This window comes from Penicillium riverlandense, assembly GCF_028828495.1.
Source record: "Penicillium riverlandense strain IBT 135883 chromosome Unknown utg000001l_segment0_segment0, whole genome shotgun sequence".
Taxonomy (NCBI): Eukaryota; Fungi; Ascomycota; class Eurotiomycetes; order Eurotiales; family Aspergillaceae; genus Penicillium; species Penicillium riverlandense.
Genome location: NW_026643194.1, coordinates 193470 through 216700, shown reverse-complemented (window position 1 = coordinate 216700; position 23231 = coordinate 193470). Strand labels below are relative to the sequence as shown.

General features: G+C 55.8%; 9 protein-coding genes across 9 annotated transcripts; 4 read left to right on the top strand and 5 right to left on the bottom strand.

Annotated features, from left to right (window-relative positions):
• Positions 1-112: 112 nt before the first annotated feature.
• N7474_000091 (FAD-binding oxidoreductase) lies at positions 113-1971 on the top strand (the record flags this gene model as incomplete). The annotated part of the gene is made up of 2 exons (XM_057191506.1): positions 113-1708; positions 1954-1971. 2 exons carry the CDS (start codon positions 113-115, stop codon positions 1969-1971), a joined length of 1614 nt encoding a protein of 537 aa, XP_057056459.1.
• Positions 1972-2216: 245 nt separating this feature from the next.
• N7474_000090 (STE20 family serine/threonine-protein kinase) lies at positions 2217-4220 on the top strand (the record flags this gene model as incomplete). The annotated part of the gene is made up of 5 exons (XM_057191505.1): positions 2217-2265; positions 2315-2382; positions 2433-2600; positions 2653-3902; positions 3953-4220. 5 exons carry the CDS (start codon positions 2217-2219, stop codon positions 4218-4220), a joined length of 1803 nt encoding a protein of 600 aa, XP_057056458.1.
• Positions 4221-4853: 633 nt separating this feature from the next.
• On the top strand, positions 4854-6730 carry N7474_000089 (uncharacterized protein; the record flags this gene model as incomplete). The annotated part of the gene is made up of 2 exons (XM_057191504.1): positions 4854-6436; positions 6508-6730. 2 exons carry the CDS (start codon positions 4854-4856, stop codon positions 6728-6730), a joined length of 1806 nt encoding a protein of 601 aa, XP_057056457.1.
• A 502-nt stretch (positions 6731-7232) lies between these two features.
• On the bottom strand, positions 7233-8906 carry N7474_000088 (glycoside hydrolase family 27 protein; the record flags this gene model as incomplete). Its single annotated transcript, XM_057191503.1, has 7 exons — positions 7233-7619; positions 7673-7857; positions 7921-8220; positions 8302-8391; positions 8452-8592; positions 8651-8783; positions 8832-8906. The coding sequence occupies 7 exons, from the start codon at positions 8904-8906 to the stop codon at positions 7233-7235; spliced, it is 1311 nt and encodes a 436-aa protein (XP_057056456.1).
• A 430-nt stretch (positions 8907-9336) lies between these two features.
• On the bottom strand, positions 9337-13153 carry N7474_000087 (putative inositol polyphosphate phosphatase; the record flags this gene model as incomplete). Its single annotated transcript, XM_057191502.1, has 5 exons — positions 9337-10083; positions 10137-10396; positions 10474-10683; positions 10733-13049; positions 13100-13153. 5 exons carry the CDS (start codon positions 13151-13153, stop codon positions 9337-9339), a joined length of 3588 nt encoding a protein of 1195 aa, XP_057056455.1.
• A 372-nt stretch (positions 13154-13525) lies between these two features.
• On the top strand, positions 13526-14168 carry N7474_000086 (CHY zinc finger protein; the record flags this gene model as incomplete). Its single annotated transcript, XM_057191501.1, has 6 exons — positions 13526-13530; positions 13578-13621; positions 13675-13748; positions 13799-13860; positions 13928-14029; positions 14087-14168. 6 exons carry the CDS (start codon positions 13526-13528, stop codon positions 14166-14168), a joined length of 369 nt encoding a protein of 122 aa, XP_057056454.1.
• Positions 14169-14375: 207 nt separating this feature from the next.
• pre6 (proteasome core particle subunit alpha 4) lies at positions 14376-15504 on the bottom strand (the record flags this gene model as incomplete). Its single annotated transcript, XM_057191500.1, has 4 exons — positions 14376-15172; positions 15278-15330; positions 15390-15396; positions 15477-15504. 4 exons carry the CDS (start codon positions 15502-15504, stop codon positions 14376-14378), a joined length of 885 nt encoding a protein of 294 aa, XP_057056453.1.
• A 966-nt stretch (positions 15505-16470) lies between these two features.
• N7474_000084 (putative RNA binding protein (Arp)) lies at positions 16471-18490 on the bottom strand (the record flags this gene model as incomplete). The annotated part of the gene is made up of 3 exons (XM_057191499.1): positions 16471-18131; positions 18197-18254; positions 18335-18490. 3 exons carry the CDS (start codon positions 18488-18490, stop codon positions 16471-16473), a joined length of 1875 nt encoding a protein of 624 aa, XP_057056452.1.
• A 1119-nt stretch (positions 18491-19609) lies between these two features.
• Positions 19610-23104, bottom strand: N7474_000083 (condensin subunit YCG1; the record flags this gene model as incomplete). The annotated part of the gene is made up of 2 exons (XM_057191498.1): positions 19610-21001; positions 21053-23104. The coding sequence occupies 2 exons, from the start codon at positions 23102-23104 to the stop codon at positions 19610-19612; spliced, it is 3444 nt and encodes a 1147-aa protein (XP_057056451.1).
• Positions 23105-23231: the final 127 nt, after the last annotated feature.

Genomic DNA, 23231 nt, shown 5'->3' with positions numbered 1-23231 from the left:
CCGCGATCGGCGTCTCCACCGAAGCCTTAAACTGCCGGTGACCCAAATATTCGTTCACTCTTTTCTCTTTCTCCCTAACCCCCAATTCTTTCTTCCCTCACACCCACACACCATGTCCGGTGCCCGGAACCTCTCCGCTGCACTGCGGCGGACTCGAGTGCCTCGTCCTCGCCTGGTCCCTCGCCCCGTCCTCTCTCACGCCTCTACCGCGACCGTGCGCGCCTTTACCTCCACTACCACTCGGCCAGAATCCCGACAGATCAAGTACACCAGCGACGCCTACCCAAACGTGAAGCGCGATCCGCGGTTCGCCGAATTGTCCGCCGACGATGTATCGCACTTCAAATCCCTGCTGGGCGCCGAGTCCGCTGTCGTTGATGGGGTGACCGCTGATGCGGCAGACGACATCGAGCCCTTCAACAGCGACTGGATGCGCAAATATCGCGGCCACACCCGCCTGGTCCTCAAACCACGGACCACCGAGGAGGTCAGCAAGGTGCTGAAATACTGCAATGAGCGCAAATTGGCCGTGGTGCCGCAGGGAGGAAACACCGGTTTGGTCGGTGGCTCTGTGCCCGTGTTTGATGAGATTGTCATCAATACGTCGCGGATGAACAACATCCGCTCTTTTGACCAGGCGTCGGGTGTGCTGGTCGCGGATGCAGGTGTCATTCTTGAGGTCGCGGACCAGTATCTCGCCCAGTACGACCATCTCTTCCCCTTGGACCTGGGCGCCAAGGGATCGTGCCATATTGGAGGCAACGTCTCCACCAATGCGGGTGGTCTGCGTTTACTGCGGTATGGTAGTCTGCACGGGAGCGTGCTGGGTCTCGAGGCGGTCCTGCCGGACGGGACCATTGTCGACGCGCTCTCGACCTTGCGCAAGAACAATACGGGCTATGACCTCAAGCAATTGTTTATTGGTGCCGAGGGTACGATTGGCCTGATTACTGCCGTGTCAATTCAGTGTCCGCCGCGGCCCAAGGCTGTCAATGTCGCCTACTTCGGACTGGAGAGCTTCGAGCAGGTCCAGCAGGCTTATCTCCAGGCCAAGGGCCAGCTTTCCGAGATTCTCTCGGCATTCGAGCTTATGGATGGTCGCAGCCAGCGTCTGGTACACGAGTCCACCGGCAATAAGTACCCTCTTGAGGGCGAGTACCCCTTCTACTGCCTGGTGGAGACCAGCGGATCCAATGCCGAGCACGACATGGCCAAGCTGGAATCGTTCCTCGAACATGTGATGGGCGAGGGCATTGTCGCTGACGGCGTGCTCGCCCAGGATGAGACCCAGTTCCAGTCCCTGTGGCGCTGGCGAGAAGGCATCACCGAGTCCTTGAGCCATCTGGGTGGCACCTACAAGTACGACGTGTCGATCCCGCTGCCGGAGCTGTATCAGCTGGTGGAGGACTGCAAGGAGCGATTGACGCAGAAGGGATTTGTCGGCGATGACGACTCATTCCCGGTGCGCGCCGTGGTGGGCTACGGTCATATGGGCGACTCCAATCTGCACCTGAACGTCTCCGTGCGGCAGTACAACAAGGAGGTCGAGAAGGCGATCGAACCGTGGGTATACGAGTGGATCCAAAAGCGGCAGGGCAGTATCAGTGCGGAACACGGGCTGGGTATTGCCAAGCGGGAGTTTATCGGGTACAGCCAGAACGAGACGATGGTGAAGCTGATGAAGCAGCTAAAGGATGTGTATGATCCGGTGAGTTGGGACTTCCCCCTTGTGTTGGAATCTCGCTAATATGGAACAGCATGGCATAATGAACCCCTACAAGTATATCTAAGTTCAAAAATTAGAAACTACACTAGCATGGACAATCGGACCTATTTGGACCTTTTCGTAGGTGACCGAAAAGGGACTGTCTGACAATCCCGTAGATGGTTATAGTTGTCGCGAGCCAATAGAAACGGACGGGCCCTTGCATCCACGCACTAAACCCAATCCAGACTAGCGGCAACCATTAGACTCGGCCGTTGCCATGCGATACGGACGTGACCTTGTTTTGATGGATAATCTATGGATTCTTCTCTCCTTTCCCCAGGATTCCTCTCTTCTCCCATCCCCATTGCCGAGGCCTCGATTTTGATCAGAGCGCTCCCTCAAGCATCCCAGCTCGAGCTTGGTTTTGCCCGTCTCCCTGGATGACCCTCGGCACTGTTGCAGCCCTGTCCGATCGGAGAAGCCAGCTGGGCCCGACCTTGGCGCAACCATGGCGGACGATATGGCGAGCCACTACCAGATGATGGAGGAGCTGGGGAGTGAGTGCGACCAATCGCACAAGGATTCCATTCACTAATATCTTGACAGGTGGGAGTTTTGGGGTGGTGTACAAGGCCATTGACCTGTCCACTGGGGAGATTGTCGCGATCAAGCATGTACGTCAGTCCCGACCGGATGGGGGCACAATTGACTCACTTTCGGGCAGATTGATCTCGAGTCCAGCGAAGACGACATCCAAGAAATTCAACAGGAGATTTCCGTCCTGGCCACCTGTGCCAGCTCCTTTGTGACACAATACAAGGCCAGTTTTCTCAAGGGCCACAAGCTGTGGATTGTCATGGAGTACCTCGGAGGGGGATCGTGTCTGGACTTGGTACGTGTGGATCTCTATCCTCTTCTTCATTACCGTCACTGACCGCAATCAGCTCAAACCAGGGGTCTTCAACGAAGCACATGTGGCCATCGTCTGCCAGCAGCTCCTCCAGGGGCTCGACTATCTCCACACCGAAGGCAAGATTCATCGCGACGTCAAAGCCGCCAATGTCCTACTCTCAAACATGGGGAAAGTGAAGTTGGCGGACTTTGGAGTCGCCGCGCAGCTGGTCAACATCAAGTCACAGCGCAATACCTTTGTGGGGACACCGTTCTGGATGGCGCCGGAAGTAATCCAGCAGGCTGGATATGACTTCAAGGCGGATATTTGGTCTTTGGGGATTACCGCGATCGAGATGATCAACGGCGAGCCACCACATGCCAGCACCCACCCGATGAAGGTCCTCTTTCTCATTCCGAAGCAGCCGGCTCCCAGGTTGGAGGGCAATGAATACAGCAATACATTCAAGGACTTCATTGCGCAATGTCTGACCAAGGATCCGGACCGCCGGCCTAGTGCGAAAGAGCTATTGAGACACAAATTCATTCGCAATGCAGGAAAAACCGAGGCTCTGCAAGAGCTTATCCATCGCAAACAGGACTGGGATGCCGGTCGAGGGGTAAACAAGGATGTGAAGTATTATGCAGAGTCCTTGAACACCATGACCAAGCCCGAAGCTGCCGATGACGACGATTGGGTCTTCGATACCGTCAAAGCTCCGAGCATGTGGGTTCCCAAGGGCACCGACTGGACGACCTTGGATGAAGAGGACGATGCCGATCCGGCCGAGCTGCTGAAGGATATGCACATCTCTGCACCTCTTGCCAAACCACCACCGCCACCTAAGCACCAGCCCAATTCCACCGTCCGACGAGCACCAGAGGCCGAGAGGAGCCCTTCCGTGCGGCGGGCCAACACCAAGCGGCGATCCAGCGGCGTCAAGCAACCCTTGGGATTGGACTTGAGTTTCGGCAACAGTCCATCGACTGTTCGGCAATTCCGTCGTGTCTCGGACAAGGTCCCCAACGATACTTCCTTCTCGTCCAAGGCCTCGCAGGGCTATGATGAGAATGTCAGTCCGAAGGTTCTCGCGGCTGAATCAAGTAGCAAAGAAGCCCAGCTTGGTCGCCGCGCATATAGCAAAGCTATCGGCCATTCTTGCCAAGAGATCCTTTCCACGACCGGCGATGGTGAGAAGCGGGAGGCCATCTCCCGGCTGGCAGAGGCGTTCAGTGAACTGGAGATGGTCGATCCGGAGGGTCTTTATCACATCATCCGGACCATGAATGAGAGATTGCAAGCGTAAGCCTGCCCCATCCGACATCCAGACACCAAATGCTAATGATCTACAGTGACACCCGGCTTTCGGCTCTCATCCCTGCCGAAGCACAATCCGACTCCCCCCAGCGGCCGCGTCTGGTCCTGGCCCAGAACAACCCGCATTTGAAGAGCCACCGGCGCCGACAATCGTCCCAGATCACCGAGCCCTTGCCCCAACCGCCATCACTGTCCAAACTTCCCGGACAGCACGTACCGGGCATGGAGCACACGAAACAGCTGTCCGATGTGCTCTACCAGCGCTGGTCCGAGGGCCTCCGCAATCGGTGGCCTGGCATGTAACACTTCTTGTCTTTCATTCGTTGTATAGACCTTTTTCGGGGCCTGTTTGTATAACACTCTGCCTTTTACCCCTCCAAGCTTGCATTCTTGGTGTCCCTTCGCTTGTTTCTATTCTCTCGGGTCACGGAGTTCTCATAATCTGTGCTGGTTTCATTTCTGGTGTAATATCATTGCAACGTGCTGGTTTTTATTCTCGCACTAAAAATACTACTTTGTTACTATCACCAAAGCCTGATCATGTAGTCTAAATAGGGAGTTGGATGTTCTAGCTCTCCACTATGGCATATACGTTGTGAGTCCGACGTTCAATGCTCGTATTTAATTAATGCTTGTACTTGATGCATGTTCGACATCGATATCCTCGCCATGACCGTCTCGCACTCATTAATATTATGATGATGCTTATGACATATGCTTGGCTGATGTTTTGAGCGACATACTTCATCATAATTAAGCACCCGCGGAGACGCAGTCGCCCCTGAACGCACGACCCGCTGTGGGTTCTTCTCGACCTCCTCATTATTTCTCTTCTTCATTCATCCTCGGTTTCCTTTTCAATTTCTCGTCCCTGATTATTATTATTCACACAACCCCTACTCAACTAACTCCCATTCTTCATTCGGCTGGTCCGCAATGGAGAATCCTCCCGGAACGGGCACACTCGACCATGGTCCTCCGCATGCGTCCTCGCCATCGGACTCGCTGTCCGCGCCCAGCCAACAAACAACCACCTCGCTGGCCCAGAAACGCTCCTCTCTACCCCCTGCAGCTCGAGGGAACTCTGGTGCCCGCCACGCCAAACGCTTGACCCTCAACTTCCCCGTGAATTTGTCCCTACACACGCCTGATTCACTCTCCACCTCCGAGCCCGTGTCCGCGTCTCCCGGCGCCATGACCCCGATCACACAACCTTCCACTCGCCCGTCTCCTGCTCTCACCCCAGGCACCCCGCTCCCCTTTGATACCCAGGCCGATGGCTACGACTTTCTTCGGGCCATCGCCTCGCAGGAACGCAGGGTGCTGGAGCTCCGGGAGGAGCTGCAGCGTGCCGAGGCTGAGCTCGTCACGTTAAAAAAGCAATGGGCGTTGTCGGAGAAATCACGGAAACAGACAGAAATCAGCTACCATGCAGAGCAGATGAAGCCGCTCAAGTCCCCAGATTCGGTTGGGCCTGATGGTCCCGGTACCGAAGAACAGAAAGACCATCACCGCCGCGACCAAAGCCTTAGTTCGGTCGGCAGCTCGGCGGTGTCACAGGACCGCCTCAGTCGGGACTTCAGTCGCCGGAATAGCATCCGTGCTACGACTGCTGCTTCCAACGCCACCGGCACAAACGGCACGAAGATCTCGGCCAATGGTCGTCGTGTCTTCCAGGGCTCTCATACACGCACTCTATCCCTCTTGTCACCTGTCACGGCACCTAGCACCCCTCCACGCGCCGAGTCGAGCCCGTCCGAGTCTGAACGTGTTGGCCGCACGCCTCGGTCTGCCACGTTGCCCTCGGTGGAACGGAGCAATACCTCTGCCGTTGTCCACCCAGGCGAGGAGAGTCAAATACCAGAGCATTTACTTGCACAATGGCGAAAGCAAATGCCGCCGGCTTCAAGGGAAGCTTTCCTGCGAACCGGCAAGCAGATGGCCACGGATCTACGAGAGGGGCTCTGGACGTTCCTGGAAGACATCCGCCAAGCCACTGTCGGCGAAGAAGGGATCAACGCAACACAATCACAGAGATTGTCTCCAAACAACGCTCGGAAGCGCGATTCGACCGCCAAATCCAAGTCCCGAAGTCGGGACCGGCTATCTGAGGCGGCACGGTCGTCGTCATCGTCCACGGGGAGGGGACCAGGCACCGAGACAACGATATCTGGTAAAGACACCAAGCCAGCCGACATCTCCAAGTCGTTTTGGAACGAATTCGGCGTTGATACCCCTCAGAAATCCCCGAACAGCGCCCGCCGCGCCCCTTCCGACACCAACCACGCGCAAACAAGCGCAGCGACAGCGAACGAACAGCCACCACCGCCAGAGCGACTCGACAGCAAACCCGACGAAAAAATGGAGGGCAGTAATGAAGATACGGCCGACAACTGGGATGTCTGGGACACGCCCCAAAAGATGACGCACACGCCGTCATCCAGCCGGTCCACAGTTGAATCATCCAAGCACGAGCAATCGCCCATGACGCAGGGCAGCAGCCCCCGAACGAGCGCTAGGTACATTTCGACTTTTTCTGATTTCATCTATGACAACCTTGTTATGCGCTGACTCATGTTCCTTTCCTCAGCTTCGGCGACTGGAATCCTTCCTCTGTTGCCGCCGCCGCTACCACAGCGCCAGATCCTCACAGCGTCACAGAAGGCATCCCCTGGCCGGCCCTCAACAAGTTGACACCCTCGAAACTCCAGCGTACCGCTTCTACGCTCATGGCGGAATGGGAGCGCAGTCTCTCGCCCTCTCCGGAGCGAAAGAGCTCGAGTTCATCAAACAAGAATAACAAGAAGGACTGATCTTTCTTCGTTTCATCTTGTGTATATAACGTATTATCTTTCTTGTTCTATTCTTCAGCCAGCGCTATGTCTTTTTCAGCCCTGGTACGACATACATTACGCCCGGCTTCGATGCTAGGTTACGACTACGAGAGCGTTGTTTTTTCTTTCTTCTGCTCCTACATTAGGAAAGCGTTGGCCTCTTCTTTCGTTTGTTAGACTTGGTCCTGGAGTTCATACCGGATTACCTTGAAATGAGAATGACAATTATCCTGCATTGATGCCCATGAGTGCCCATGAGTATAAATTCGATCCCTTATAGTTCAGAAACTAGGGTGCATGCTCATAGATGGGTATCTTATGCCCAATCTTGTTTGAAGCATCTGGGCAATCTAGTGGTGACCATTTGCTGTTGCTACTCGGAGGGCTTAGGCTTTAGCCTACGAAGACAAAATACCACCACTCTCCAATACTCTGATATTGCCAATCTTACCCCGACATCATGTCCAAGACCCACTTACCATCAGCAGCGACGCCCAACAACCAAAACAGCAACATCATGACTCTCAAGCTGCACACTATGCGAATCCTTCACACAACCCAGGTTCTTTCCAGACCACGCATCTGTAACATGGTAGGCATTGCCACCCTTCAACTCGGGAATCTCACTCCACGTGGCGGTGCGAGTGGCAGTCTGATCCTCGGAGTTGAGCATAAGAACCAACGTCCCGTCCAGCGTAGACGACGGACCAGACCAGTACTCTGCTGGGTGGGCGGGATCAAAGGTCCAGTCCGGGTTGTAGCCCCATTTATACGGGTGGGCGGAACGGCCGTAGACCGGATCCTGGTGGAATTGGAGTAGGGGCTTGTTCTTTAGGATGTCCAGGTGGGCTGTGCTGATTGTATTGAGCTGATTTTTTGGTCAGTATGTATATCTACTCCAAGTAGAGGGGGCGCACGTACAGCAGTTCCAATGATAAGAGGACTCTTCATGGCCGCCCACAGTGCAAAATGAGCCCTATTCTCTGCGAGAGTCAGGTTCCCATTCCCAATCTCCAGCATGTCCGGGTCCGGATGGCCCCAGAAACCGACGTAGTTCATCTTGAAGCTGTTCTCATTGGCAATCTCAGCGATCCGCGTCCAGTCGGCTAGGTAATTAATTAGCAAGCACATCTCCTAATGGTGTCCGACTGGATAAAGTCCTAACTCACCGCTGATATCCCCAGACATCCGCCACGAATTACCCGTGGCATTGCCCCAGGTGTTCACGTCGGCATCGCCCCAATCGCACAGCGAGAAGAGGATCGTGCGGCCAGCGCCTAGGAGCGCATCGCGCATGCGAGTGTAGCGGGTGTGCGTCTTGGAGGTTGCCCAGTTGTAGCCCGCTGGCGCGGGGTTCGTCATGGTCGGACAGGTGCCATTGGGGTTCTGGGCGGCTGTCCCATCGGGCACGCAGAAGTTATACTGGTCCGTCCAGTTGGAGGGCACACCGCAGTTGTCATATTTGAGGTCTGTGTTATGTTTGTTAGTATTCCATGCATGGCAATACAGAGGGGCTTGTAAACAACGTTATGTTTGAAAGTTGGACTTACAGTCAATACCCCATTCGGCAAACGCAGCTGCATCGATCTTCTCGTAGCCGAGACTGGCTGGATACCCAGCACAGGTGGTTTCGCCAGCACCTAGATTAGGGTACGAGTTAGCATCAAGACCCCATAACCTGGGCTATTGGAAGTACTCACTGCTATAGATACCAATCTTAAGTCCTAGCCCATGCACCTGCTTCGCAAGTCCGGAAATCCCTTGCGGGAACGTGGAGGGATTCGGGATGATGCGATGCGTGGTTGCATTGCGTGTGCCCTTGACAGACCAGCAGTCATCAACTGGCAGCACTCTTAGCACAGAGGATAGGATACGAACGGCACCTAGGGTAGAACATACTATTGACATATTGATATCCCAGATCCTTCAGGCCTAGCTGGATCATCTCCGTAGCCGCCGTTAGGATCTTGGTCGAGTTGACATCGCAACCGAATGCGTTCCACGAGTTCCAGCCCAGGGCTGGCAGTTTGCCCTAATCCTTGTTAGGGCAACTATCCATAAAAACGGAGAATTAACTTACTACTCCATCTTTGCGTACGAGGGCATCCGCCGTCGGCAGCAGGGACAGCACTGCAACAGAAAGATGGGCCAACATGTTGATGATTTCCGTCAATTGATGGTTTCCGTCGATTGCTGATGTTTTTCAGTTCCAATGGCTGATCCGGCCTTTTATATTCGAATAACTCCGTGCGGGGAATCTGTTTCAATCAACTCAACACGCCGATCAGTATACGTGGTGGGTCTCTCTGCCAAGTCAGAGGCCTGAAGACCGGGATAATAAACGCAAATACAAGATCGGCAGGGCAGGGAATACTACAGTGGTACGGGGGATGGCAATGCCCCCTCCTGAATTAGGCTAAAATCTCGCTGAGACTTCTTTACTACAGTGCTAAATGATCCATCTGCTCCGGTCATTGATGCGTGGCTATCGTGAAATCGTTAGTTAGTCATACAATATACAGCACACTGCCAGTGGCACGCAGCGTGTAAAACAAAACAAGGACAAAGACACACGGGCAAGGCCGCTACTTCTGACCCTTCCCCAGAATCAGCGCACGGGCTTGTCGGGGATCGGTGCCGAGTACAGTAATGAGATACTCGATGCTGGCATCGGATGCAAGCCGTCGCTTTTCGTCCTGGAACTCATGCTGGCACAGCTCCCACGCGGCCGCTCGCTCTTGCGGTAGGACGGTCTTGACCCGGACTGCGAAGCTCGCGCTCACAGGCCGGTGATCCGAGGCCCGCACCTCGTGCCGACGGTACTCAAGCTGTTTGACCCGGCCAGAACCCCGATACAGAACCCGGTCACACCACGCAGGAGACCGTTTCTTCTCGCTCGAGTCGTAGTCATCCGTGCCGACGTCGTACTTGTAGGTTGGTGCAAATGTGATGGGTGCTTCGGTGAAGCTGCGTAGCCGGAAGCCGGGGTTCTTGCGTCGAGATGCCAGTAGCTGGTCGCGTTCGAGCAGTTTAGGCAGGTTGTTTTGCCGGATGGCATCGATGATTGTATTGCGAGGGATCGCATCGATCCGATAGTTCAGGTCGCCGTTGATAATGCACACCTCGTGGTCCATGATCATTGATCCATCTCCGCCGCTGGCGTACTGATCTAGTCGTGCCGTGAGGCTGTTCTCCGGAGGCAGTGACTCCGCCTCGAGAATTGCGGCGATGTCATTATTGCGGTGAGCCGTCTGCGTCTGCCCTGCCGCCAAATGGCAGTTTACAAAGCACAATGAGCTGTCGTCCAGAACAAACCGAAGAACGAGAGCGCCCTGAAACACAAGTTAGAAGATAAGCGTCTTAATAACTTCTCGGCAACACAAACCTTGTTCCCATGCAATCCGCCCATCCCTCGCTTGATTTCCGAGGCGCTGATGTTCTTGACGTTGTGACGCTCCTTGTGCTTGACGAAAACACAAGTAAACAATCCGATCATGTTCGCCGAGTGCAGCAGCACGTAAGACTCTTCTAGAGGCATGCATTCATGGAGACACCGAGTCAGATGGTCAATCCACACCCGGTACTGGCGACTCATATGTTCCTCTTTGCCGTGCTCCTTTTTCTTGCTTCCGAGCAACAGGCTCTCTAGAGAGAAGTGTTAATAAGGGCCAAAAAAAAAAAAAAAAAAAAAAAAAAAAAAAGGGAAGACTCAGAAAACGTACTGGCTGTGATCTTCTTGTTCTCAAGGTCGACCAGCTCCTGGAATCCAAACACAATAATCTCCGGCGGATCCTCCGGATGAACGGCATCCCGAACGAAATCCGAAGTGCGAACGCTGCCGGGGGTCGACGCGCCTGCGTTCCAGGTCACAATGACAGCGCGGACTTCTCGGAAAGTGCAGAAGTCCACATCTTTGCTCTGCATTCGAGCATCTACTTTTGTGTTAGCAACCTGACACTCCACTCAAGGCCAGACACTGACCTAGCCAGTCATCCTCCAACATTCCATCCCAAAGACGGATGCAATTGTCTGTTCCGAGAGAGGTCACTTGCAAGCGATTCATCGTCCACACGCTGCTCGTATCCAATACGAAGCCACATACGGGGCTATCATGGGCGCGCCAATCCTTCTTCACGGTCCACGGGTTAGTACTGACATCGTACACGTAGATCATGCCAGTCTTATAGCCGGCCCACAAATAATCCCCCACATAGCTGAGGCAATTGATCTTGTATACGCTGACATTGACCACGGCCAGACACGTATAGTCCGTCGCGGAATAGACCGTCACTTTTCCGTCCGCGTGGCCCAAATATACCTTGCCACCGTCCTTGGTGGTGTAAGTGCCGGATGTGACTTCACCCGAATTCTGCAGACCAAGTGGCCGCTTAAAGACCCTAAACGCGGCATCCTCGCGAGCGTTGGGACGGTAAACGTGCACGTCCTTGCCTGCTGCCAGCCAGAGCTTATCTTCCACCACCATGGAGAAGGTATGCCCGCGGGCTACACGCTCGTGAGGGCTGTGGTAGCTATACTGTAGACTGGGGACCCCAGATTCGTCCGGAAGCCAAACAAGCAGCCGCCCTTCGTCATCCAACGTCCACATCTCCTTCTTGTGGCGCAAGATCTGGATGACCTCCCGCCGCGATGGATAGGCTCGAGTGGTCACGATGGACTGTGATGGGATATCAATCTCCTGCAGATCACCGGCACTGGTCCCAATCCAGATCCGTTGGCCTTCGTCTTCCAGCCCTACACCCGGCTTGAATGCCAGAGACAAACTTTTGACGGTCTCGCCATGGCTGATACTCATTATTTGTTCGCCAGTCGTGAGATCCCACACGCGCGTCAAGTAGCCCGTCGTGCAGACGTACGTGCCACATACCCGGAGCAATCGGGTGTCGTACCCCGTGAGGATCCCTTTTGGGCCCACTTTGAGGAGCGGAGGTCGGCGGTTTGCTTGTGATGAATCAGGGTAGTCGGTTCGCGAAATGGGCGGATCGTCCATCACCTGCTCTTCTTCCTCGGTATCGGTCCGCACCGGGCGCCTCTCTTGGGGAATAAGACGCGACTCTCGTGGTAGAGATTGCTGTCGTCGAATTCGCGGCGTAGAATGGCCTTCGTGTGTATGCGCAATCGAAGGCGCATGCCGGGGAATAGGTGACCGCTGTGCAGGACTGACAGCCTGTGGCGTTAACTCTGGGACGGCGGAGATCCCGCTTCGTTGATTCGGTCTGGGTGGAAGTCCTGGGCGATCGTGAGGGCTATCACTACTTGCCCGAAGCTTTTGGGCTGATAATGGCGGTGCGGTCGAAGAGGTGTCTGGGAATACGGATGGGGGCGGCGGAATCTGGATCATCAAAGGTTTGGTATCACGCGTGGGTTCCAGGCCTGGACGGGCCCGGGAAAAGCCCATTTCTCTCGCGTCCGATCTGGCATATGCACTCGGCGCTGGCGACCGACTGTCAAGCGACTGCCGGCCTGGGGGCTCTGTCATCGGGCGCGACGGCGGATTAGGGGAGATTTTCCCAGTCTGCAGAGGTTTGGCCGGTGGTGTCTTTTCCGGGCTGCTAGGAGGAGTGCTGAAAGGAGAGACTCGGTCCTCAGAAAATGCCCCTTCTGGACGAGGAGTCAGAGACCCTGACTCGGGGTGGGACAACATGGCTGGCTTCGCGGGAATCTTTGGCTTGTCTATTCTGTTGACTGGCGGTGGCAGCGAGACACTCTTCGTTTTCCGGTCCGTTGGTGTACCATCTCCGCTGCCAGTAGATGCTCCTGGCGAAAGCCGGTGCATGGTTGTACCCGCCGGAACAGAAGACCCCAATTGTGGTGTCGTCGGCCGACGCGTAGGTGCTGGAGAGATGCCTGTGGACAAAGACGCCCGGGGACGATGAGAGAAGCTTCGAGAGAACCGATTTTCCTCCTTCTCCCGCTCTGGACTCCTGGGTGGGGATGTCGGCGAGTGAATGGCCAGTGTCGGTGTGAGTTGCGGCGACGAGCTCTGGACGTTCATCGAGATGGGCCGGCCATGCCCCCTCCTGGGGGAGCCACTGGCCCGTATCCGTTGACCATTGCTTTGTTCAGGACGGCTGTCTCGATTGGTATCCGCCGCTTGATTCCACGGAGAGCTTGACCGGGGCAGGTCAAGCGAGGCACGAGCGGAAGAAGACCGGGATTCATCGCCGGGCTCGGGGGTGCGCAGGAGGTTGGCGGAGTCGTGCGGGCTGGCCGGTACAGTAGATGGTGACTTGGTGTGAGACAAATTTTCAAAATGTGAGAGCAACGAGGACACGGGTCTCTGTAGACTTGTCAGCCTTGTCGCAAAGAGGGAGGGTTGCGAGAGCATACAATCGGGGCGTCATCCGTGTTCTCCGGTTCTCTGCCGTTTCCCTCCATGGCCATTACCGCTGGATGCTGAACAGGTCTATTTGGTCATAGGCTTTTAATCTTTTGTGTCTGGAAATCTATTCCGGGATCCCGTGGAGGGCGTGGTTATGGGTTCCTCTGGCCGCGTGACCGGGAGGCTTATGGTAGTAGTGGTGGTGATGGAGGAGGGAGAGAGCCTGTAGGAAAGGCCACAAGAGAGAAGCGGCACTAAGGCCGAGGAACGAAGAAGGGACACGGTCAAAGGGACATGAGCGAAAAGTGAATGTGTGTTTGGTGAGGGAAAGAAGGAAACGAAGGCAGTAGTGGAGGGGAAAGCGGTCGATCAATAATCACGGGGCAGATCATCCTCCTGTTTCTGTCCACGAACTTCCACTCACCACTGTAGTTATGTGGTAAGTCTGGTCTGTTGCCATACAGGGAAATATGCTGACCCTCGCAGTCAACACATCCTCAACGCCCAAGTGGCCATCCGGTCCCCCTGCTGTACGTCGCCGAATCGAGCCCCTCACAAAGCAACACAGCTGATGGACCCCTAGGCAAGAAATGGTTCGACTGCGCCGAATGTCACCAGGAGAAAGAGTCACACGCGCTGGAAAAGTCAGCGGAGATGGTATAAACACCCCGTCCAGTCTTTCAGGTCTAATCTGACGTGCGGGACAGGTGTTTGCGTGCAAGAAGTGCAAGAAGTGTTTCCGCAAGGATGCCGCCGAGTTCGAGGAGAGGTAAACTATGGCTTCACTTCTTCTTCCAGCAGAAACGACGCAGATACTAAACCTTGGCTCTTCCTAGCGACGAGTACTGCCCCCATTGCGATAATCACTTCGTCCTCGAGGCCGTGACCCCCAAGCCGACGTTGCAGGTGGAGGGTGACGATACGCGCATGGATAACCGGTACGTCGAATCAGCTAGTCCTATCCAGCCCAGGCCCGGGCACTGACAATCTCCCAGCATGCTCAAGGATGACCGCGTCCGGGGTGACCAGGAGAAGTCAATCTTCAAGTTCAAAGATATATCCGATCGACTGGGTTAGATGAAGGAATGTTCGACGATTTTGATGCCTTTTGTTTTATTTGCAGTTCCTTTGCGGCCCGTCCATGATAGACCACGGCTCAATACCCTCTCTGCTTTGGTGTACAGTACAGTACGAATATATGTTGGAATCGCAAAAGTTATATTTTGAATGTCGGAAAGAGACAGCGCTACTGGGAAATGTAAACAACCACAAAAACCCACCTGCTCAGTCCGCCGATTCCCGCGTCGACTCGGCCGTCTCGCCGCCGCCGGGCCGGGTCAGGATGGCCGCAGTCGTGGTCCCCGTGCGGCCGGTCTTCTTCTTGGCCGCCTCCTCCTGCTTCTCGGTCTCGATGTTCTTGACGTACGACTCGATCTGGTCGTCCGGCAGCATCTCGATGCGCTTGCCCGGCGACATGATGGCGACCTCGATGTTCTTGGCACCCGTCTGCACAACCTCCAGCAGCGACTTGATGGTTAGCGCGATGGTCTGTTCGCGGTCCATGTCTTCCTGGTGATTCCGCTCGAGAAACTCGCGGACCGTCTTGCTAGAACGACCGATGGCGTTCGCTTTCCTATACGCGGAGAAAAAAAAGTTTAGTAGTGTCATAAACCCGGTAGTGCTCAGCACCCACCACGCAGAGTAGATCCCCGACGGCTCCGTCTGATACAGCCGCGGCGTCTCGTCATTCTTGTCGAATCCAATCATCAGAGTACTAATGCCGAAGGGCCGGACACCACCACTCTGGGTATATCTCTGCTGCACGCCGGCGACGTATTTCGTAATGTACTCGATGCTGACGGGGTCCTCGACCGTCAGGCGGTGCGACTGGGCCTCTAACCGGGCCTTATCGATCAGGATGCGAGCATCGGCGTTCAGTCCGGCGAAGGCGAGGCACACATGCTCGTCCACCATGGCAATCTTGGAGGGGGTAATCCGGGTATCCTGGAGCTTGAGGGCCGAGCGCTTCTCGCAGCCAAGCACGACGATGTCCTTGCCTTTGACACCGACAGCGCACGTTCCTGTTGTGAACCATGGGCGGTTAGCGCTTTACGACAGAAAAAATATGATGACAGAAGTCTTTGCAGGGGTAGCTGGAGCTGGGCTAGGAATGGATGTGGTCTCACCTCGCTTCACGGCCTCCATGGCGTATTCCACCTGGAAGACGTGCCCATCGGGGCTTGAGGGTATTAGTAAGGTCCCGGACTATATCTGGAGCTCCAGAGGAGCTAGTCATACCTGAATACTGTGGGGAGTTAGCACACCGGGGGTCCTGTCGAAAGCCCGCAGCACAGGAGCTGGGCTGGGCTGGGAGCTGGGGCTTACCTGAAAGAGCTCGGTCGTATCCAGACATGGTGAATTTGCAGACGAGGAGGCTCCGACGAGGTTAATTGGGAAGCTTGCAACCGAAGAGAACGGCGACAACAAAAAAGGGGGAGGAATAGGTTGAACAGGTAGGTGGAAGAGGAAGAAGTGGTGGTCGCTATGAGGCAATGGGCGGGAACTGCGGGCGGTGGACGCGGCATACGGGTGCCTGACTACTTACGAGGGCTAGCGAGTAGTAGTTAACTCCGCGTCAAGTGATATGGAGGACTACTATACCAATAGGTATGTTGGGAGTCTGGTTGAAGGCAAATAATATAATTCAAAGGAAGATGGAAAGTCTACAGTGAATACAGTGCCAAGTACACAGGAGGAAAGGGCCAAGAACTAGGCAAATCGAATCAATATGGACATCCAGAACAGTCTTTTTTGGTTAACAGTCACAGTGCTCGGATTGGGCTTTCCCCATATGCCGGAATCTCGACAAGCTCAAATGGAAAAATCCCCAACACCTCCCCCAACGGAGTCCGAACCAATTGTATATCCCACCCGCGAGAGATCAAGACCGTGAAATTCTCCAACGCTTCCCATGACCAAAGAGTGCAGAACGGGGACGACGCAGGACCAAAGATCTAAAGAAACAAAAAGAAGACAGAAATGCAAATATGCCGCGACATGGGACAGTATTCTCCCCTGCCCTGCACATGTAGAATCAGAAAGAAAAAAAGGGGAGAAGAACAGCTCAACAACCCGGAACGCACCAACTAGACGGCGAGGCGAGACCAAAAATGAAAACCGTCGACACGCTACCCGCCTGCTCCTCCCAACCCGATGCACCGGAACCGCAGAATCCCTTATACAAATGCGTATCAACCAAAATCAACCAACGCATATACCTGCCACAATGCAGGGTTGCAATATCGACAACGTAAATGTGACCACCCGGTGGGTTCGGGCTTGAAGTATTTCATGGAGATTTGTTTGTGTTTTGTCTTCTTTACGCGGGCGACTTGCTGGCACCGGCGCCGTTTCGTCGCGAGTGCGCGTCGTCCGACACGGTCAGGCCGCCGAGACCAGTCGACAGGAAGGCGAACGGGTCGGCGGTACCCTCGGAGCCGTACAATGCCCCGTTGGAGGAAGCGTTGTTAGACGCCATGCCGTGGTGGTCCGCGCCGCTGAACGCTGCCTGGGTGGCAGGGTTCGCGAACGAGGCGGCCGAGTGCGAGGTGTTGGATGAGCCATATCCAGAGTTCATCTGGCCCATTGGAGGGTAGCCACCGGGAGCATTGCCCAGTCCGCCGGAAGGCAGAGCGTAGTTGTTAGGAGGGCCGCCAAACTGTTGGCCGAACCCACCAAATCCGCCTGCGGTCGACGCGAACGGGCCCGGGCCCGGAGTGCTCGCCATCGAGTTAGGACCCATGTTGAACCCCGACGGAGGTTCCATAGGCGATGGGAAGGCCGAGTCGGCCACGACTGCCGCGCCCGATCGAGGCGCACCGCACCGCAAGCAGTTGATGTTCTTGGCAAAGTTGTGATAACCACAGCCCTCGGAGCCGCACTTCCAATCACCGGCACGGAAGGGAACCACACCGCCGTTGCCTCCCATGCCACGAGAGTGACCCATGCCGTGTCCACCGCCGCCACCGCCGCCGCCATGGCCCATATGAGGAGGCATCATCGAGGGCGGGCCATAGCCGTAAGCTCCGTATCCCATTGGGTCGGGAGCGGCAGCCATGGCGGGGAACGAGCAACGGAAGCAAGCCGTGCGGCGTTGGAAGTTGGAGAAGCCGCAAGACGGGCACGTCCAGTCGCCCGGGCGAGGTCGGTTCTTTGATGGCGGGAAGGGAGTGAGGATCTCCGCAGCGCGGTCCAAAACCCGGCTCGAGGACGGCGAAACCTCAATGGCCTTCTCGTTGAGAGCCCGGCCGTTCATGCACAGGCTCTCCGCAGCCTCCTCGTGCGACGAGAAGACCGCAAAGCCCGTCCCGGTAGGCTTGTGCTGGTCCGGTGTCCGCAATGTCCAAAAAGCGATCGGGCGACCACCGAATTGCGTGAACCAACTCTCCAACTCCGACTGGGTGGTATCATGCGGCAGACCGCTCAGGTGAAGAACCTTGCTCCGCTCCGACAGGAAGGCCCGAACGTCGGCATGGGCATCCATGGGACGGGTCAGGATTTCCGGGTGCTCGTGGGCCGGCTGCGACTTGCGGATCAGACCGCGAAGCACGCGGGCCAGGGTGATGGACTCCTCCATAGCGCGGCGGGGCGAGGCCGGAGCCAACGCCTGCAGGTGGAAGGGCAGATTGTGCTTGATGGGCGCGGAGGACTGAATGGGCTCGACCTCGAGGGCAGCACAGATGTTGGAGAGCGAGCTGGGACCGAACGGCAGCGACTCGGGGTGATGGGTTTGCCAGCGTTGATATTCGGTGCGCAGGTCAAAGGTCCGGGAGTGTTGCAGATATGCCGGCAGCACGACGGACTTGTCGCGGGCCTCGCGGGGCAGCTGCACCCGCAGATCCCACGAGTCCAGCGTCACAAAAGCAAACTCCAGGTGCTTGCTGGTGAGGTGTTCCTGGGCGAAGGCGTCGAGCCGGGAGATGGCATCACGGAAGGTTCCTGCGGAGCGGACGTGCTCCCATGTCAGGGTAGTCAAGCTCGCTTTTTTCTGTGTCAGCCAATTGTCCGATCCCAACAAAACTTCAGGTGTCGAGGGGAATGCTTACTGCAAAGCGGCGTAATGGGCGTATTGACGGGCTTGACGAGGACACTTTCGCGGTGCAACTATACCATTGGCAAAAAAGTTGACTGTCAGCCTGAAAATTCCGTCTCGAATGGGGGGGTGAGGAGGGGGGGATGCGTACCTCTTCACAGGTCTTGGTATCCAACAGAATCCAGCCCAGTTCAATCACCTCTGCCGAATCCTTGGTGACATAGACGCCATGCTCATCACAGGTGGTTGCAACGTGGATGACAATGTAGCGATCCAGCTTCGGGGTGGGTGCTGCAACGGCCGCCATGGCTGACTTGTTTCTGCCAACGGAGCGGCAGGGGGTAGGAAGCCCGGGGAGAGGACTGAGAAAGGGTAAGGGTCTCTGCGGGAACAGCAAGAGACAATCACGACCAGTTCGGGGAGGAGAGTCGTGGGAGGAGAGTCGTGGAAGAAAGAAGCCCGGGGAAGAAAAGGGGAGGGCGGGAGAGGAACAGGCGAGAAAGAAAAGAAAAGACACCCAGTGCACTCAGTGAAGTGGACCGAAGAAGAACGAATAGGCTTCCACCAGCAATTAACGACTGAATCGACTAGAAGTTCGCTATTGAAGCAGAATAATATCTCCTCTTGATGATAACTCTCTCCTGCTCTTCCTCCTCCCCTTCTCCTCTCCCCGATCTTCCATCCCACGGCGTGCCCACCCGTGCAACCCCAACGGCTCCAGATCCCTGTCACCGTCTCACTATGGTGCGCCGACTGGGACTAAAGGGCCTCCACATTATTCCCTTAATTCCTCATAACATTTCAATTTCTACAACGATGCAACAGCCCTCCCCGGCCTGGCCCGCCTAGTGCGCTCGGCACCTGAGGCCGTAGGGGTGGATACCTGTCAGGTACATCCTGTATGTTTTGGGAAAATCTGGTCATTCTCATCAGAATGGAAATCTATCGAATTCTCCACTCAATGGATTGCTGCAATGCGGCGCGACAAGAGATACAGAAGAAGAAAAAGGAACAGGTAAAAAAGAATGAAAAAAAGAAAAGGGAAAAAACTAGCAATTCGGTCGGCCGCCTTGACTGATCCTTGGGTCAGCGTCGCTTCTATCCGAAGGCACCGCGGATGGCCCAGGGGAAGCTGGGGTTGTAACACGCGGCTCTGGATGAAAAAGAGAAGAAGCAGGAGAGAAGAAACCGTTGATGAAAGTAAATGTCTCAGGCACACGCAGCACGTCGATCACGTGGCAGGTATGGGAGTCACGTGGAGAGTAACTATACAAAGGACCGGGAGGATGGAGATGAGAGATTGATTAGAGAACCCATGTTATTCCATCTAGGAGAAAGATTCATCGCATCATGTACAAAAGCCAAGAACCCCCAGGCTGTCCAACCACCAACACCTAGAACCCTAAAAGCAGAATGTCGTGAATAATTACTCGTCAACAACCTCATCCTTGATCACCGTGCCCCGGCTGGTGTCATGCTCATCCTCATCTTCCTCCATGATACTCGGCTCAACCGAGACCATACCCCGGGAGGCGGCCCGGGGATGCACCCGGCTGCTGTCATTCTCGCCCTCCTCATCCTCTTCCATAATACTGGGCTCGACCGAAACGTGGCGGCGGCCAGCAGCTCCGGTGGGTTCCAGGGAGCGGCGCACACTGGCAGAACGAACACTGCCGGCGTCGCTCTCTGCATCCTCTGTGCCTTCACGGGGGCGGGCGCTGGCGGCACGCGCATCTTGTGCGACGGCCATGATCTTGAGGACGACGTTCTTAGTCTTCGTCAGGGCGTTGCGGCCGGCTGCGTCGGCGGCGAGGCCCTCATCAATGGTTTGGTCGAGCAGTTCCTTGACCTCTTGCGCCAGTTCCGCATGCTCGGGGTCGACCTCGGCGCCGTTGGAGCTGCGGGTGCTCGTGCGGAATTGGTCCTCGCCATCAGGAGCGCGGGAGCTGGCACGGTCAGACCTGGATGCAGGAGCTGTGGGTGCGGCGATGTAGAGCTTGCTCAATAGAGAGAGAAGCAGCTTGCGTTCGTCCTTGGAGCAGCGGTTGCTGCCGGCACTGACACCCAGTATGCGCTCCAGGATGTCCCTGACCAGCGCCAGATGTACCCAGCCGCACGCGCTCGAGTTGGGAGCTCCACCAGCCAGGACACGCTCCCCACCGAGTCCAACCACTCGGCGTTCATCAGTCCATTCGGCCAGCATTCCCACGACACCCGTCATGAGCGCCTTGACCTCGCGTTCGCCGAGACTCTCATCAATTTCCCCATCGCTGTCCTCTTCAGCCTCGAGGGAGTAATGCTCCTCTGCAGCGTTGAGGACGCCGCGGATCACGGGCACGGCTATCCGTCGCATGTGCTGAATGTTGTCCAGGCGGGAGTGACAATAGACTGGGAAGAAGTAGGCTAGTGACTGTCGGAGAGCTGGAATTTCCTTTGTGCGAGGATGGAAGAAGGCCACAACAAGGGACTGTAAGAGCGTCTCCACGGCGGTCTGGTTCAGTTCTTGGATGGGAGGCGGAACGTTGGGACCAGACGGAGTGAAGGTGCCCGTGAGCAAGAGCTTGGACAGCGCTGAGGCCGCGGTCGACTGCACACTAGCCGGGGAATTGGCCTTGAGGGATCGTGCAAAGACCTTGAGCAAAGGCTTCTGAACCGCAGGCGGCGTGACCGTCTCGCCATCGGCCTGGGTTACTGGAGCCAGAAGCGACGGGTGAGTGGTCACCATATCGCAGAGAATCTGCAGCGCAGTCACTTGCAACCCTTCATGGCCCTTGCTATAGCAATGAATGAAGAGTGTCATATTCTCCTCTGCCAGTGTCTGGAGTAAGAAGTTAGCAAGTCAGCATCCAAATTCAGGGTATCAACATGCCTTATCGAGCATACAGCAGAGGCCCAAGCACAACAGACCACGCTCGCGGATCGGAGCCTCGTGACTACGGACTGCGGGGACAACGAGGTTGTTCAGCATGGTAACCAAATTGATGTTTTGTTGCAGATTGCCCTCGACATTCTGAAGCATGCACTGAGCAATATGCAGGCATTTCATATTGACCACAATCTCGCGAACGACCTTCGCCTTGGCCTCTTCCTTGTTGAAGGGAACATTGTCTTCATCCCCCGGGGTCTCCGAGCGATGGCGGCTAGTATCGTCGCTAATCTCTGATCTTGCAGACACAAAACTGTCCTCGGTGGTGATGGTGTCATGCACATCGGCAATGGCTTCCAACACAACACTGCAGAATTCACTCTCTCCAGAGTGGTCAGGCCCACAGACGCAACGGAGCGTCTCAATGGCAAGTTTGGTGCATTCCTCCGGGAGTTCCGGCACGGCCAGTGATTCTCGCAGGAGAGAGAACATCTTCCGTCGGCCGACTTCATCACTGTAGTCCAGAGTCAGGGCAATATGAAGCAATTGCTCGACAATGAATTCGTGCTCCACGGCATCCTCATCGTTTGCATCTCCTGTATCTTTAGAAACCCTCTTTCGCTGCAAAAGTTCGGTCATGTATTTCGATAGGAAGTAGGCGAGCGCGGTGACCTCGGGCATTTTCTCATCTGCGAGGCTGTCGTACTTGCCCTCGTTCTCTACCCGACAGAAGTCGTTGAAAGACCGCAATAAGAACGATGACTCGGCTGTCAGAGACTCCCAGTAAGGCTCATCAAATTCCACCGCCTCCCGGTAGTCTGCACGCCCTTCCCAGAAGCTGCGCATGGCCTCGTGGGCAATGCCGCTTTCCATTCCAGAATTGACCACATCGATCCTTTCCAGCAGCTCCAAAAGGGCGTTGATATTCGGCTCCGACCGCTGACCCGTAGATCCCCCCTCCACGCCTGCATTGGTACCGGCGCAGTCTTCTACCCAGCGGTCGTAGAACAGCTTGCCCGTGGCTTTCCGGACACTCTCATCTCGGTCACGCAAGCCCCAGCGGAGGAGCTTTTCTCTCATACCTAGTGACAGGTGGCGGAAATCGCCCAAAGTGGGCAAAAGACGAGAATACAGTGCGCGTCGAGTGGCCGCGTCGAGATCGCGAGCTCGTTCGAGGAGGTAGGGAAGGGTAACGGGGGCGAGCGGGAGGTTTGTTAGAAGAGTCTTCCGAACATCGGCACTGGTGTCGTTCCCCATGATCTCGATCAGTTTGTCGAGGAGTGCCGATGAATTGTCCTCATACCCTTCCTCGTCTTCATCGTTGCCGGCCAGGCGGCCCAGACCCATAACAGCCTGCACGCGTACGGATGATTCCTTGTCGCGAATCCGCTTCAACAAACCCTGCCGAATCGTGTGATAAAGCTCATCATCTATTGATTCGAGCGAATTGACAATGTGCGTGATAATCTGCGTCGCGCGGAACCGCACCATCTTATCCTTGGCCGCCTGCAGCGGCACCATCAAGTTGACCAGGCTACTGGTAAGACGCACAGTGGGTGTAGTATGGTCGTCGTTGTCAGCTGTGGCAAACATCTCCGCGTCTTTCTCAGATGCGTGAACGAGGAACGTGCCCATGAAGCGCAGGACGCGGTCCCCAACCGGTTCGGTCTTCTTAATCGGAAGAATTCGCAGCATGCAGCGGCCAACCTCCACATTAAACTCCTTTTCAGCAAGGGTTTCTTCACTTGGGCTCAAGGCCTCGTCCTGCTCTTGAGACTGGCCCTTCTTATTGTTCTTGTTCTGGGGGATTCCGCAACTGATCTCCTGTAGTTTGCGCAGACGCACCATCAGTTTCCGATGCCCCGTAGTCGAGCGTTGGGCATCGGCAAATATAGAGCACACATCGCGGCGCAGCGTGGCTGATGATGTTGGAATTGCTGGTTCATCGGGAATCGCGGCCGAAGGAGTTACGGACGGAGCTCGGCCTGACGCAGAGGGCTGGGTTGAAGACCGGCGCGTCGCCGCGGACGTCGAGCGAGCGACTCGGCCAGGCATTATGATGAAGGCTGTGTGTTGGTTTGTTCGATCAGGGCGTGTCGAGACGCATCGCAGAGCTGCGGAAGGAAAGTGCGGGCGGTAAACAAACAGCCCAAATTGGCAACGAGGGGCACGTGCTGCGCTG